At 58.0% G+C, this 15,030-nt stretch overlaps 1 protein-coding gene across 5 annotated transcripts in view; it reads right to left on the minus strand.

Moving 5' to 3' along the window:
• The window catches only part of ARHGAP39 (Rho GTPase activating protein 39), a 55,233-nt gene that overhangs the window by 13,016 nt on the left and 27,187 nt on the right, over nt 1-15,030 (minus strand). For all 5 annotated transcript variants that reach the window (XM_043484248.1, XM_043484249.1, XM_043484247.1 and 2 more), the window contains exons 4-6: nt 13,729-13,812; nt 4,694-6,050; nt 2,289-2,850 (exon numbers count right to left, since the gene is read on the minus strand). In XM_043484248.1, coding sequence (XP_043340183.1) covers nt 2,289-2,850; nt 4,694-6,050; nt 13,729-13,812 — 2,003 coding nt within the window. The remainder of the gene's footprint in view (nt 1-2,288; nt 2,851-4,693; nt 6,051-13,728; nt 13,813-15,030) is intronic.

Below are 15,030 nucleotides of genomic sequence, written 5' to 3' on the forward strand. Positions count from 1 at the left end.
GTGCAAATATCTATTCACGTCTCTGCTTTCAATTATTTGGGGTATATACTCACAAGTGGAATTGTGGGGTCCTATGCTAATTCTATTTTTAATCTTTTGAGGAATTGCCATTCTATTTTCCATAGTGACTGCAGTATTTCACGTTTCCTTGTGAGGTTTCTTTTTTTGTCTTTAAAAGATTCCTTCACTGTTTTTACCATGAACTCAAGGTGGGATGCAAGTAAATGCATGTGTTCAGCCTGCCATCTTTACCCGGAGGATAAATACCTGCTGCAGGCATGAGGCGCTTGCACTGAGCATCCCTCAGGGTGCTCCTGCAGGAGCTGCAGTCAGTGTGCTGTCGCCAAACCCCTGGGACGCCTGTGCTGACAGCATGCTTAGGGGGTTCCAGGGCACACAAGCCGTGAGTCACCTGGGGGTGGTTGGCACAAAGGTGTGACCACGTCAGACAAAGTTAAGCCAGGGGGAGGGAGCTCACATGAACCTGGGTTCACTGCGGGGTACCTTGGTCCCTCGAGGTCGTGACCACACAGCAGATGTCACACACATGCTGGCAGATGAACCTCAGCTTCTGAGGCCAAGGCAGGGTGCGGCTGGGGTGAGTCCCCACGTGTGGGAGCCAGCTCAGCTCTGCCCTCACCACTGCTCCTGGGACAGACTGCATGTCCTTCCAGGCACAGGCTCGTCCCCCCGGGCTGAGGGGGCCTGTCTTCCTGACCAGCAGCCAGCACCCACATTCTCTCGAGGATGCTCATCTGGGCTGGTGACGAGCAGCAGCTGCTCACCCAGGAGTGGGTCTCACAGCTGGAGACAGGGCTCTGACGGGAGGGCAACCCTGTGCTACTGATGTTAGACCAGACCTCACAGCCCAGACACAGGACCCAGCTGACAGAACCACACAGACCCAGTGTGGTCTGCGGACAGAGACCACCGGGGCTGGGAAGCCATGGCTGCTAGGCTGAGCCTCGATTCCACCCGGCTCCCATAGCACAGACATCAGGACAGAGGCTCACTGACCTCGGAGCCAGCGGCAGTGTCCTGTTGGACACGAGTGCCCCGGCGAGAGAGGGGCCGGCCTGCAGTCTCTGGCCTCCATCCACCGCTCACTCACCTGTCACTCAGCAGCACTGCTGGAGCCCCGCGGGCTGTGTGCTAAGCAGTGGGCACACACTTCCAAACCTCCAGCTCACAGCAGGGACATTTCAAGGCCTTTTTGGAAGAGGCTGAGGTGAACCATGAAGCTACTGAGGGCCCATCTGCTCCTGGGAAGGTCTGAGAGGACAGAGACAGACCCAGGCTGCCTGCCTCACCCCGGGAGCAACCTGGGGAGACCTGTCTGTGGTGTTCAGGGATTCTGCCTCCAAAGGCGCACACCTGAGTGAAAATGTCAAGGCTTCTGAGATCTGCTTCCAAACAGCTGGCATGCTGGACGGTCCCTGTGCTTCACGCGCCTCCCAGGACCCACACTGCCTGCAGCTCTCCCCACTGTGTGCACATGCCTCGGCACCCACACCTCGTCAGGGGCAAGGCCCCAGCCAGACCAGGACAGGTGACCACTCCCAAGCCACCTACAGCACAGAGGACACTCAGGAGCACAGGGTGGCTGACAGCCACTGCATGGGGCTGCTGGCCCAGGCCCAGGACATGCACCACCTGGCTGGCAGGACTGTGGCCCAGCGTCCTCCCCACGCGGGTCAAGTCAGGGCCACACAGACCAGACACATGGCCTCCAGACGCAGCCTGGACTCAGCCCCAGGCAGCCGTCGGCAGGTCACTGTCTGTGACAGTCCCAGCCTCTGACCCCTGACGCAGCTCGGGGCCATCTCAGCTCACAGCACCACAACAGCCTGCTGGTCACCTCAGACCTGGTGCTGGGCCGAGTGCCCGGCTCCTTGCTGCTCTCAGAAGCCCTCCTGAAATGGCCTCAAGTGACAATGTGAGCCTGGCCAGGGTGGATGCCGTAAGTGCCTTCATCAGGCAGGGCAACTGGGATGGGGCCTCAGAGGGAGCGGACGCTGGTTGGTGGGGAAGCAGGTGCGACACGCAGCCACACCTGTCAGCTAGCGGCCGGGATGGCGGCACGCCTGCCGCAGCTCTCCTCAGGGCCTCCGTGCCGAGAGGGGCTCCCTGAGGACCCTGCATCCCCGCGGAGGCCAAGGGTGTGCCCTCAAGAGGCGGTGCCTCTGCGCACCTGCTGCCTGTGGGCCCAGCACTGAGCCCAGGCAGGGGCCCCGCCACAGCCGCCCCGAGCTGGCAGCAGAGCCAGTGCCCGCCTGGGCCATCCTCACCTTTGGTGTCGTTGACAGGGTCCATGTGCCGGTAGATGTAGCCCTCCAGGTAGGAGTGGAATTTGGGCGTGGGTGGGAAGAAGGCCAGGCAGATGGCCATGAGCTCCCAGCCGCGGGCCAGGCTCTCGAGGCGAAAGTTCTCGGTGGTCTGCCGGCACAGCTGGATATAGAGCTCGTCCCGCAGGCCCTGCACGCTCCAGCCTTTGGTGGCGATCTCCAGGGCCACGTGCAGCGGGTCTGCCTTGGCACGCCGGTCACCCATGTACATCTGGATCAACTTGAAGACCTCACAGGCCTCTTTCTTCACATGGCGGTCGCTGGTCACAATCATGGGCTTCTTGATGGACTCGCTGCTCCAGGCCAGCATGTTGGCAATGGACACCTTCCGCCGGAAGAGGCCCTGTGTGTGAGTGTTGAAGTGCTTGGAGGCCCAGTTCTCGATGTCTGTCTCCGAGGATGGCTTGCGGAGCGTAAAGGTGGGGAACACACAGCTGGCGCTGGGCATCACACTCCGGGCCTGCCGGCTGCTCTCGAACTGGGCACAGGTGCCAAGGTCCTCAGACTGGGGGACAGAGGGGCCCACATGAGCCAGCCAGTGGAGAGGTGTGGCCCCCACCCCACACGGGCCCCAACGCTGCTGGAGGAGAGAGGCCTGGGACTCAGCTCTGCCCGCCTCACCCTGTCTGCCCGCCTCACCCTTGTCCACCCTCCTCACCCCCATCTGCCTGCCTCAGTCCATCTCCGCCTTCCTCACCCATCTGCCTGCCTCAGTCCATGTCTGCCTTCCTCACCCGTCTGCCCTCCTCGCCCTTGTCTGCCCACCTCTCCCGTCTGCCTGCCTCAGTCCATGTCTGCCCTCCTCACCCATCCGCCCACCTCACCCCTGTCCACCTGCCTCATCCCTGTCTGCCCACCTTACCCCTGTCCGCCCTCCTCACCCCTGTCCACCCACCTCGCCCGTCTGCCCACCTCGCCTGTCTGCCTGCCTCAGTCCATGTCCGCCCTCCTCACCCCTGTCCACCCGCCTCACCCGTCTGCCTGCTTCAGTCCATGTCTGCCCACCTCGCCTGTCTGCCCTCCTCACCCCTGTCCACCCGCCTCACCCGTCTGCCTGCCTCAGTCCATGTCCGCCCTCCTCACTCCTGTGTGCCCGCCTCACCCATCTGCCCACGTCAGCCATGTCCGCTGTCCTCACCTGTCTGCCCACCCACCCAGGGTCCGCCCTCCTCACCCTGGTCTAAGCGCCTCACGAGGCTGAGACGGGACCAACCTTTCCCTGGGGGCTCGGCCTCCAGGAGGCGCCCGCCCTGGTCCAGAGAGACCGAGGGTTGAGGGGCCAGCACAGTCTGGGAGTGGGAGGTGCTCGTGCGGCCCAGTGGGGAGGCCTAGGGGACACTGTGTCCCGGACTCACACGGCCCCCCAGGCAGGGGGCCGACCGTGCATGAGGGTAGGCTGGGGGGAAGGCGCTGTGGCTTCTGCTGGTTCAAGTGGGAAGGGCAGCCCCTCAAGAACAGAGAAAGCCCCAGATGCCAACCATGCTTGACAGGAACACAACCTTCTCTGGGCCGCCACTGCCGCACCCCTCTCCCCAACAAAGACACAACAAGGATTCCCAGGCATCAGAGGCAGGGCCGGGATGCCCATGGCCCCTCCCCGCTCTGCACAGCGCACTCACTCGGTACTCTTGGGGGGGCTCCTGGCAGGTCGTGCCCACACCTGCATAGCCTCCCCAACCCTTGGGGCAGGGAGCCACCTCCCCTGGCAGCACCCGGCATGGACCTCAGTCAGGCCCTCAGAGCCCACGTGTCCTTCCGTCCAGAGCAGACTGGGGGCTGGGTGCCGCAGGACGCAGCTGCCCACACTCCACCAACCACCCGCCCCTGCCCTGCCCGTCTGTCCTGATGCCCTCCTGTGTTACAAGCCACAGACAGAGACGCGGCTCTGAACTCTCCAGTCTGGAGGGCACTAAGGTGGCCCTGCCCCAGGGGACACTGGCCACCTAAGATGTCCTGGTTCTTGGGCATGGCATGTCTTCCGCATTAGGGCTGGGGGTGCACCTAAGGAGCCTGGCCCCGGGAATCTCTGGCCACCAAGGAGCATCCGGCACTCCACCTGCACAGCTTCTCACTGCGCCTGTTCACAGGTGGCAGGCAGAGGCTCAGGGAGCAGAGGGCGGGTGACTGCCTCTGTGTCCTGGTATCAGGACGTGCCTTAGGCCCCCTGGTGGCCAGGCAGCACCGGCTGGGCCTCACCAGGAGCTGAGGGGAGAGACCTCTGTGCTGGTGGAGACCCCGACAGCCATCTACCATCGGTCCTCAGGCCTGCCAGGAACCGTGAGGCTACACCACATCTCAGGGTGCTGACCTGCCCCACCCCTGCCCAGGACCCACCTGTGAGCGCCTACCTGAGAGGGGTGCAGGTAGGGCTCCGGGGAGGCCAGGCTGGTCTGCACAGAGACGCTCTTCTCGAGCAGGACCTGCGGGAAGGCGAGCCTGTCCAAGGCACCCCTCTGCCAGTGCTTGCTCTCCTGCTGGGCCAGCGCCTCATCCTCACTGAAGGCACGCACCACGGGCCCAGGCATGGGCAGCGGCACGGCCCCGTCACTCTCGTAGCCCGAGCCGTCCTGCTGCGAGTCCCAGCTGCCCCTCTGCTTCATGTGCAAATGGGCTTGCTGTGCCTCCCAGGCCAGCCGGGCCTGCGCCAAGAAGGGCTCAGCCGGGCCCCGGGGGCCCTCCCCGTCCCCCGCCTCCCCCTCCGTGCGCTTCGTGGGCATCAGGCCGGGTCCACACAGAGGCCGCTCCTCCGTCAGGGGCTGCTGGCCTAGCGGGTCGCAGTCCCCGGGGCCCTCGGCAGGCGGGGCGCTGGGAGCATGGCACACAGAGGGGTTCCTGCTCTTCCTCTTGCGCGTGCCGGGGGAGTAGCCCGTCGAAGACATGGTGTCCTGCTGGCTAGACCAGGACATGGCATCATCCTGGGCCTGGGGCAGGGGCGTGGGCGGCAGGGCGGGCCGCAGCTCAGGCCCCTCCATGCTGCTGTAGTCCCCAGACATGACCCCCAGCGAGGACGTGGCCCCCAGGCGCTGGTCGCGCAACAGGCAGGGGCTGGGCTGCAGGGACAGGGAGCCGCCCCCCGGGTGAGGCGTGTACTTGTGCCGCGGACCTGCCCGCAGCTTGGGGCTGGAGCCGGCCTGCTCCACGTACACCAGCTGCCGCACGTACTCCTTGCCAGCAGGGCTGTACTCCAGGCTCAGGTAGCGCTCAGGGCACTTCTGCCTGGTGAGCACCAGCTGCTGGTAGGGCGACGCGGAGGCCGGCTTGGGTGGCTTGCGGCCAGGAGACCGCCGGGGCGAGCCGGCCTCAAACTGCACATCCATAGGGGGTTCGTCGTAGAGCGGGGCCTGGTACTCCACAGGGGGCTCCTCATAGAGGGGAGGCTCGTAGGCGTAGCGCGGTGAGGAAGGCTGCGAGTCTCCAGCTGGCCGGCGGGGCTGGGCCAGGAGCGGGGAGCAGCTCCCTAGCTCAGCCCTCTTCGGGAAAGGCGACGGCCTCCTCTCTGGGAAGAAGACGGGGCTGTCCGCGTCAGGGGTGAAGGTCTGCAGGCTGGGCGAGTGCTGTCCTCCAGAGGGTCTGCGGGAGCGACCCCCAGGCTGGCTGTCCAGGGTGTAGCCGTTGCCCTGGGGGGAGAGGAAGCTGGGCTCCCTGTCGGCAACTTTGATGAGCATGCGCTCCTTGGTGCCCGAGTTCCAGCGGAGAGAGGAAGTCCTGGTAGGGGGTGGGGAGCAGGTTACCTGAGAAGGTCCTGGGGGGGCAGGTGACCTGGGGAGTTGGCCAGGGGGCAGGTGACCTGGAGGGAGCCCTGGGGGGAGCAGGTTACCTGGGGGGATCCCGGGGGGCAGGTTACCTGAGGGGGGGTCCTGGTGAGAGGTTACCTGGGGGAGCAGGTTACCTGGGGGGGGATCTTGGAGAAGGTTACCTGGGGGGGGTCCTGGGGAGAGGTTATCTGGGGGGATCCTGGGGGGAGCAGGTTACCTGGAGGGAGTCCTGGGGGTAGAAGGTTTCCTGGGGGGTACCTGGGGGGGTTCTTGGGGGGAGCAGGTTACCTGGGGGGGGTCCTGGGGGGAGCAGGTTACCTGGCGGGGGTCCTGAGGGTAGCAGGTTACCTGGGGGGCGGGGGGTCCTGAGGGCAGGTTACCTGGGGAGCTGGCCAGAGGGCAGGTTACCTGGAGGGAGCCCTGGGGGTAGAAGGTTACCTGGGGGATACCTGGGGGGGGTTCTTGGGGGGAGCAGGTTACCTGGGGGGGGTCCTAGGGGGAGCAGGTTATCTGGTGGGGGTCCTGGGGGGAGCAGGTTATGTGGGGGGGCGGTCCTGGGGGTAGCAGGTTATGTGGGGGGGGCCTGGGGGGAGGTTACCTGGGGGGTCCTGGGGATAGTAGGTTATATGGGGGGGCCCTGGGGGGAAGTTACCTGGGGGGGGTCCTGGAGGGAACAGGTTACCTGAGAAGGTCCTGGGGGGGCAGGTTACCTGAGGGGAGTCTGGTGGGGGCAGGTTCCTGGGTTGGGGTGGAAATCTGACCCCTTCGCCAGCCTGGACTCATGACCACCCCCCTTGACCTCACAGGTGTGAGGCCAGGGGCTGTAGGCTGTGGGCCCTGGTACTGCCGGGTGCTATAATGAGCTGTTAACCTTTCACTGCTGAGGCCCTGACCCCGGGTCGTGCAGCCTGGAGCAGCTGCCCCCTGGCCTGGGAGCTCCCCTCACACACTTCCCGGGTCTGCCCAGCAGCCCTCCGAGGGCTCTCCTGCTGCTGCCCACGGGGACGCTCCTCCAGGGCCCCTGTGAGAGGCTCTGCTCTGGTCCAGGCCAGAACCGGGCACAGAACTACTCCTGGACAGAAGCGCCGGGGGCCGGGGGAGCTCCCAGAGGCCTCTGTGGCTTTGGAATCCTGGGCTCAGCACCCACCCTGCTCCCGCAGCACAGCCGATCATCCCGCAGCGCAGCACCTCTCAGGGCCTGGACTCCAACCACAGGCCCCTGTGAGTCCAGAAGGGCTGGCTGCCCTGCTGGCACTGCCCACCGCCGGGCTCAGCACTCCGCACCTGGACCAAGATGGTAAAACCGCTCCCCGTTCCTAAGGGCGCCCATGGCCCTGGGGAGCTGTGTGCCCAGATCCCGGCCCCTCCACCTAGCAGGGGGCACTCGGGGCATTCAGGCTCTTCTGAGTCTTACTTGCCTGATGACAACACAGAGACACTGCCCCTGGAGATACAGGGACTTGATCACACACCATGCCCACCAACTAACGGTCAGCCCCATGTCCCATGGCTGTACCAGCCACAACAGGGCAGACCAAGAGGCCCAGAGCAGTGCGTGAGGCGCCCCGCTTCCGCCTGCCCCCTCAAGAAACTCCCCAGCTGCTTTAAAGATTTCCTTCTAAGAATCCACCTGCAATGCGGAAGACCTGGGTTTAATCCCTGGGTTGGGAAGATCCCCTGGAGAAGGCAAAGTATTCTGGCCTGGAGAATTCCATGGACTGTATAGTCCACCGGGTCGCAAAGAGTCAGACATGACTGAGCGACTTTCACTTTCTACATTTAGTATCTGGAACATTTGTGTCAGTGTCTCTGCTTCATAGCACTTCTTCAGTCTGTGGTCTGGCCTATTTTATGATTTCTGGAAACTCCTGACCATAAAATATTACTTCCATCCCGTTTCCTCTCTCCTTCTCTGGGAGTCCGGTGCTGTCTCCTGCACTGAGCTCCACAAGGTCTTGGGCTGTGTCCTGTACTTTCCATCCCCTGGCCTCTCCACACTGTTGACTTTTTTCTGATATACCGTCTAATTGACTAACCTTTTAAGAACCCATCTACTGAGTTCTTAGTTTATTATTTTTTTTTCAGTTCTAGAATATCTATTGGTATTTAACTTTTTTTTTAACAGTACTTTGAGGTTCACAGCAAAACCGAGGAGAAAAAAATGTACATTTCCCACGTGCACCTACATTTTCCCTGCACCTACTCACACACAGCTTCCCCGATTATCAGCATTTCGGAAGAGATAGAATATCTGCTGTCAGCTGATGGACCAGCACTGACACATTGTAATCAACCAAAGTTCTTAGTTGATATTAGGGCTCACTCTTACTGTTGTACATTCTGTGGGTTTGCATAAATGTAGAGACATGTATCCACCATTGTAGTGTCATACAGAGCATTTTCTTTGCCCCCACACGCTATATCTGCTCATCCCCCTCCCCAAATCCCTGGCAACCACTGATCTTTTCACTGTCTCCATAGGAGGCAAATCTGAAGCCAAATCAATGAGCAAATCTTTGGCCTCCAAAGAAGGCAATCTGAAAACCTGCACACTCTTGACTCCAGAATGTCAGGAGTAGAATCACGCAGTGTGCAGGCTCTCAGGCTGGTGTCTTCGCTTTGTGACATGCTTCTCTGTGACTCTTCACGGCTGACAGCTCATTTCTTTTTAGTGTTGTATAAGCCATAGTCTGGATGGACCACAGTTTTCTTCTCTATTCACCTACTGAAGGACATCTTATTTTGGCAACTATGAATAAAGATACTATAAACATCTGTGTGCAGGATTTGATATGAACATAAAATGTCAACTCCTTTTGGTAAATACCAAGGAGCAGTACTGCCAAATCATTTAGACTATATTCAGGTTTAAAAAAAATATATTTATTATTTATGGCCGAGTCGGGTCTTAGTTGCAGCACATGAAATCTCCATTGCATCATGCTGGATCTTTCCCTGCAGTGAAAAGGCATCTCTCCAGTCGTGGCACACAGGCTCAAGTATGGGTGCACTTGGGCTGCATGGGCTTAGCTGCTCTGTGGCATGTGGAATCTTAGTTTCCCAACCAGACACTGAACCTGATTCCCCTTGCCTTGGAAGGGGGGATTCTTAGCCACTGAACCCCAAGGAAGTCCCTGTGTTCAGTCTTAGGGGCTGCACCCTCCTGCGCTCCCACCAGCACTGACTGTGGGTTCCCCTACCCCGCACCCTCGCCAGCGCCTGGTGTCAGAGTGTCCGCCTTCTGGCTCCTCTAATAGGCGTGCAGAGGTATCTCACTCTTGTTTTACTTTGCATTTCCTGCTGACAGGTGATGTGGAGCATCTTTCACATGCTTTCTGTGCCAACAGTATAGGTTCTTTGGTGAGGTGTCTGTTCAGCTCTTTTGCCTATTTTAAAAGAAGGTTGTTTTCTTACTGTTCCATTTAAAGAATTCTTTGTATATTTCATATTACAGTCCTTTATCATTTGTGTCTATTGCAAACATTTTCTCCTAGTTCGTCTTTCACAGAGCAGAAATTTTTAATTTTAACACAGTCCAGCTTATCAATTGTTTCTTTCATGACTCGTGCCTTTAATGTTGTACCTAAAAAGTCACTGCCAAACCCAAAGTCAACTGGGTTTTCTCCTCTGCTACCTTCTAGGAGTCAGTTTTGTTTCACATTCAGGTCTGTGGCCCATCTTGAGTTAATTCCATGAAGGGTGTAAGGTCCGTGTCCAGATTCACTTTCTTGTGTGTGGACGTCCAGGTGTTCCAGCAGTGTCTCTTAAGAGACCACCTTGGCTCCACTGCATTGATTTTACCCCTTCATCAAAGGTCAGCTGATGATATTTATGGTGGTCCATTGGTTGTCTCTCCATTCTATTCCATTAATTGGTCTATCCTTTACCAATACCACCCTGTGTTGCTTACAACAGAGTTATAGTGAGTCTTGGGACTCAGGTAGTGTTATTCCTCAAACTTTGTCCTCCTTGAGTATTGTGTTGGTTGTCCTGGGTCTTCTGCCTCTCTGGAGAAATCTTATTATCACTTTGTCAGTATCCACAAAACAGCCTGCTGGGATTCTGGCTGAGACTGCATGGAATCTATAGGTCAGGTTGCAAAGAGTGGAGTCCTTCCTCCACTTGTTCAATGCTTCTGTGATATCTTTCATCAGAATTTTAAGTTTTCCTTATACAGATTTTGTACATATTTTGTCACATTTACACCTAAGTATTTCATTCTGGGTGATACTAATGTAAATGCTACTGTTTCTAACTTCATATTCCACTTGTTCATTGCTAGTATATATGAAAGCAATGGACTTTTGCATATTTAGCTTATGTCTTAAGCTTATACCTACCTAGCTATACAACCACTTAGTTCTAGGAGTTTGTCAGTTCTTTAAGATTTTTTACATAGGTGATCAAGTCATCTGCAGGCAAAGACAGCTTTATGTTTTCCTCCCCAACCTGTATACCCTGCATTTCCTTTTCTTCTGTTACTGCATTAGCAAAGAACTCCAATATGATGCTGAGCACCAGAGGTCAGAAGGGAAACCCTTGCCTTGCTTCTGATCTTAGTGGAAAAGCTTTGAGCGTCTCACTACTAAGTGTGATGCTAGCTGTAAATTTTTTGTAGATGTTCTTCATCAATATTCTTTATCAAGTTAAGGGAGTTCCTCTCTTTTTGGGTGGCACTAGTGGTAAAGCACCCACCTGCCAATGCAGGAGATGTAAGAGACACAGATTTGATCCCTGAGTTGGGAAGATCCCCTGGAGGAGGGCATGGCAACCCACTCCAACGTTCTTGCCTGGAGAATCCCATGGACAGAGGAACCTGGTGGGCTACAGTCCATGAGGTTGCAAAGAGTCAGACAGGACTAAAGCGATTTTTTTTTAGGACTGAAGCGATTAAGCACACACATATTCCTCCTTTACTAAGTTTGTTTGTAAATTATGATTGGCTGTTGGATTTTACCAAATGCTTTTTTTGTAACTGTTGATGCGATCATGTGAAAGTGAAAGTCGCTCAGTTGTGTCCAACTCTTTGCGACCCCATGGACTATACAGTCCATGGAATTCTCCAGGCCAGAGTGGGTAGTCCTTCTCTTCTCCAGGGGATCTTCCCAAGCTAGGGATCAAACCCAGGTCTCCCGCATTGCAGGTGGATTCTTTACCAGCTGAGCCACAAGGGAAGCCTAAGGATACTGGAGTGGGTAGCCTATCCCTTCGCCAGCAGATCTTCCCTACGCAGGAATTGAACTGGGGTCTCCTGCATTGCAGGTGGATTCTTTACCAACTGAGATATGATTTTTCACCTTTGGTCTACTGATGTAATGGATTATATTGACTCTCAAATGCTGAACCAACCTTGCATACCTAGGATAAATCTCACTTGGTCATGATATATAATTCTTTTTATACAGCAGTGATTTCCTAATTTTTTTTTTGAGGATTTTTACATCTATGTTCATGAGAGAGACAGGTCTGTAGTATTCTTTTGTGTTTTTCTGATTTTGGTATTAGGGTAATACTGGCTTCACAGAATGAGAAAGTATTCCCTATGCATCTATCTTCTGAAAGAGATTGCAGAGAACTCATAAATTTCTTCCATGTATGTTTGGTAGAACTCACCAGTGAACCCATTCAGAACTTCTGCTTTCTTTTTTGGAAGATCATTAATTATTGATTCAATCTCTTTTAACAGATACACACCTGTTCAGATTGTGTATTTCTTCTTCTATGAGTTTTGGCATACTATATCTTTTACAGAACTGGTTTATTTTGCCGAGGTTAACAAGCTTGTGTGCACAGCCTTGTTCAGAGCCTTCCTGTCCCCTCTGAGACTCCTGAGGGAGTCTTCTGGACTGCACCGACTGTCAGACCACGGCCACAGGTCTTGGCTCCTCTGCGGATCTCTGATGCCTACAGAAATTTGGTCTATTTTGTTCTTGTACAGGCTGGTCTCAGGTAAGTGAATCCACCATCACAGAAAGTAGAAATCCCAAGCATCCTAAGAAACCAATTGTGCAGTCTGGTCCTGTGCCTCTGTCCTCTGATTGAGCCACGAGTCCTAACTGTTGGCCGTGGGTAAGGCAGGACTGAGAGAACCAGGGTGAGAGTGAGCAGGGCTTGGGAGGCGGGCTCCCTTTGGGAATTCAGCTCCTGGTTGCCCAAGGCTGCTCCTGGCCAGCCGCACAGACCAGCCAAGCAGAGCGGAGGACGGCAGGCAGCATGCCTGCAGACCTGGAGAACCAGCTCTGGAATCTGAGAGATCTGGGACTGAACTGAGAATGTGGTTCCTGGGCTGTGGGGCATCACCTCCCACTTCCACCCTGGTCCTCACGAGTTCTCACGAGGACTAAAAGCAGGACACATGGAAAATCACAGCCTTGGTTCAGAGGGGCACACAGGAGACACTGCACATGGTCCACTGCCCAGCAAATGCAGGCAGGGCTGCAGCAGCCAGATAGGAGGGTGGGGTGGTGTCCCGACCCAGAGCACTCCAGGAGCCGGGGCAGAGGCAGGCACGGGGCAGCAGAAAGGCGGGTGCCGGCCCGTCTCAGGGAAATGCACCCCCAGCAGCACAGAGACGGCCTGGGTCATGGAGAGCCGATGCCCCTCAGCGCCCCCAGGCCCAGCCAGAGTCCTGTCCTTCTCTCCCAGCCCCTGATCACCTCCCCTCCCACAGGACGACCCCCACAGCCCCTCACCACCACCTGCAGACCCAGCAGGAGGTCTAGCCTTCTCTCTCAGCCCCAATTCCTTGTCGGCTCTGCTGGGGAAGAGGCACTCTGGGGAAAGACTCCCTCCCACCGCCTCCTGCCTGTTTCTGGAGGCGCCTCATCAGGGAAGCGTTGCCCCATGCTCAGTGCCCTGGAAGAGCGGCAGGAAAAGGGACGTGGACTAGCTCGGAGGGAAGCCTCTGCCCCCGACGTGGGCCCCGCTCACAGGCCGCAAGACCACATCAGCTCTCTGCCCACAAACCCCAGTCAAACCTGAGTCTCCCAGTGACCAGCGAGGACGCCCGTGAACACAGCCACACTGCTGGCCTAGGCAGGCTTAGATCCCTCCCTGTATCAACAAACCCAGTCTTGATCTCTAAACTGAGCAAACCGCCAAAGGCCCCTTGCGCTCCAAATCCCTCTCCCCAGGGGCCCAGCACCCCGTCCGGCCCCCATCAGCTACAGGACGAGGTGCCTGCTCCAGCCTGGACACACGAGCTGACCCAGGGGACGCCCCTGCTCAGCCTGCTGCTGCTGTGCCCAAGGTCCTGGGCGTCATATCTGGAAACCCCAATGCCCAACGAGGCCAACCCAGGCCCGCCTCCCCGCCCCACTTGGCGGGCACCAGTCTTCCCGACGTGGCCTGGAAAACACTCCGACGCGCCTGGAGCTCCGGGGGGGACCACAGGCTAAGGAACCTCCAAGGGATCCACCAGGGCCAGTACCGTGGATACAACAGTACCTCACACCACACAGCGGCCCGACAGCCTCTCCTTGTGTCCCACGGGCCAGGGCAGGGCCTGGCGCGCTCTGCACATCCAGCTGGTCACTTCCTGCTGGGCCAGACCCTTCTCCAGCTCACCCGAGAACTGCCAGGAAAACCACCCCCGGCCGGGAGAGGGCCAGGCCTGAGGCAGGGCCTACCTGCAGTGGAGAAGGTGGCCGTCCGCGCTGTAGTCCCGGTAAACCTCGTAGTCCTTCTCGAGGAGCGCTCCTGACGGTGAGGAGCTGAAGTGCGGCAGAGTGAGTAGGAGACATGAACAGAAGTACAGCCACTTAGAGACACTCCTCGGAACGAGGTGCGGCCCTCTGGTTCCCACCACAGCTCCTGCCGCGGGTCTGCCTGCACTTGGGCAGGGTTTCTCGCACCCTCACCGCCCCCTCCCACGGTGCCCCGATGGAACCCACTGTCCTCACCTGGGACAGCCCCAGGCCCAGCGAGGAGCTGGAGCTCTGGCCGGTGGCCTCCGGGCTAGGCTCCAGGCTGGGCTGGGACCCAGGGGACACGGAGTGGGGCGCAGAAGGGCTTGGGCCTGGTTGCCAGGTCCCCTGGGCTGGCCTTGGTGGGGAGCCCACACTCCACTTCAGGCTGGAGAGCAGCTGACTACAGCCAGTGGGCCTCATCCAGCTCCAGTGCCTGGTGTTGCACAGCAGGTGGGCAATGAATGGTTTATACACTGAAATTTATTCGTGTATGAAATTTACATGCGATTCAAATTCCAGGGTCTGTCAGCAGCACATCATGGGAACACAGTCCTGTGTGGCCACAACAGAGGCCAGAGACGGTGGCTGCACCACTCAGCACACCGCAGGTCCCAGGTGCGGCCACAACTCAGCGACCTGAGTGCCCCCACACAGCTGATCTGCCAGCCACAGACGGGGGCCTGGATGGCTCTGCCTCTGGCGGTGTGCAGGCTCTGTGCCGCTGGGCCAGGCAGACACACGGCCCTGCTGGAGTGTTGCAAGGTGCACAGCGATCAGAGCCCAAGACGGGAATCCCATCGCAGCAGAATTACTTCAATGAAAACGGAAGGGGCCTTCACACCACACGTGCTTCCCAGCGGCTCATCTGTGAGCCCGGCAGGGAGAGCAGCCACGCTGTTCACAGGCAACAAGCATTAACCTGTACCGACAACAGCAGCTGAGGGCGTGTGTCCAAAGGAAGCAAGCCTGCTCGACCAGCAGCCTCGAGGCACAGACAGTGAGAGCCGCTCGGCAGCGGGGCCTGGGGGGTGCCAGGGCTCCTGGCGCTACTCCACGCTGTCACTGAACTAAGGAGTCACAGCTGAGCTTGACAGGACTGGGCAACTGGCCTTCACGAGTCATCTCTGCGGAACGACTACAGGTGAAACTACTACCAAAGAAACTGAGGAAACACCTAATTCAGTCCAGCCCGAGTGCAGCTGAGATGTGTCACAATGGCCTGTGCCTAAAACATGCGCTGGG

This window comes from Cervus canadensis, chromosome 12, assembly GCF_019320065.1.
Source record: "Cervus canadensis isolate Bull #8, Minnesota chromosome 12, ASM1932006v1, whole genome shotgun sequence".
Classification (NCBI taxonomy): domain Eukaryota; kingdom Metazoa; phylum Chordata; class Mammalia; order Artiodactyla; family Cervidae; genus Cervus; species Cervus canadensis.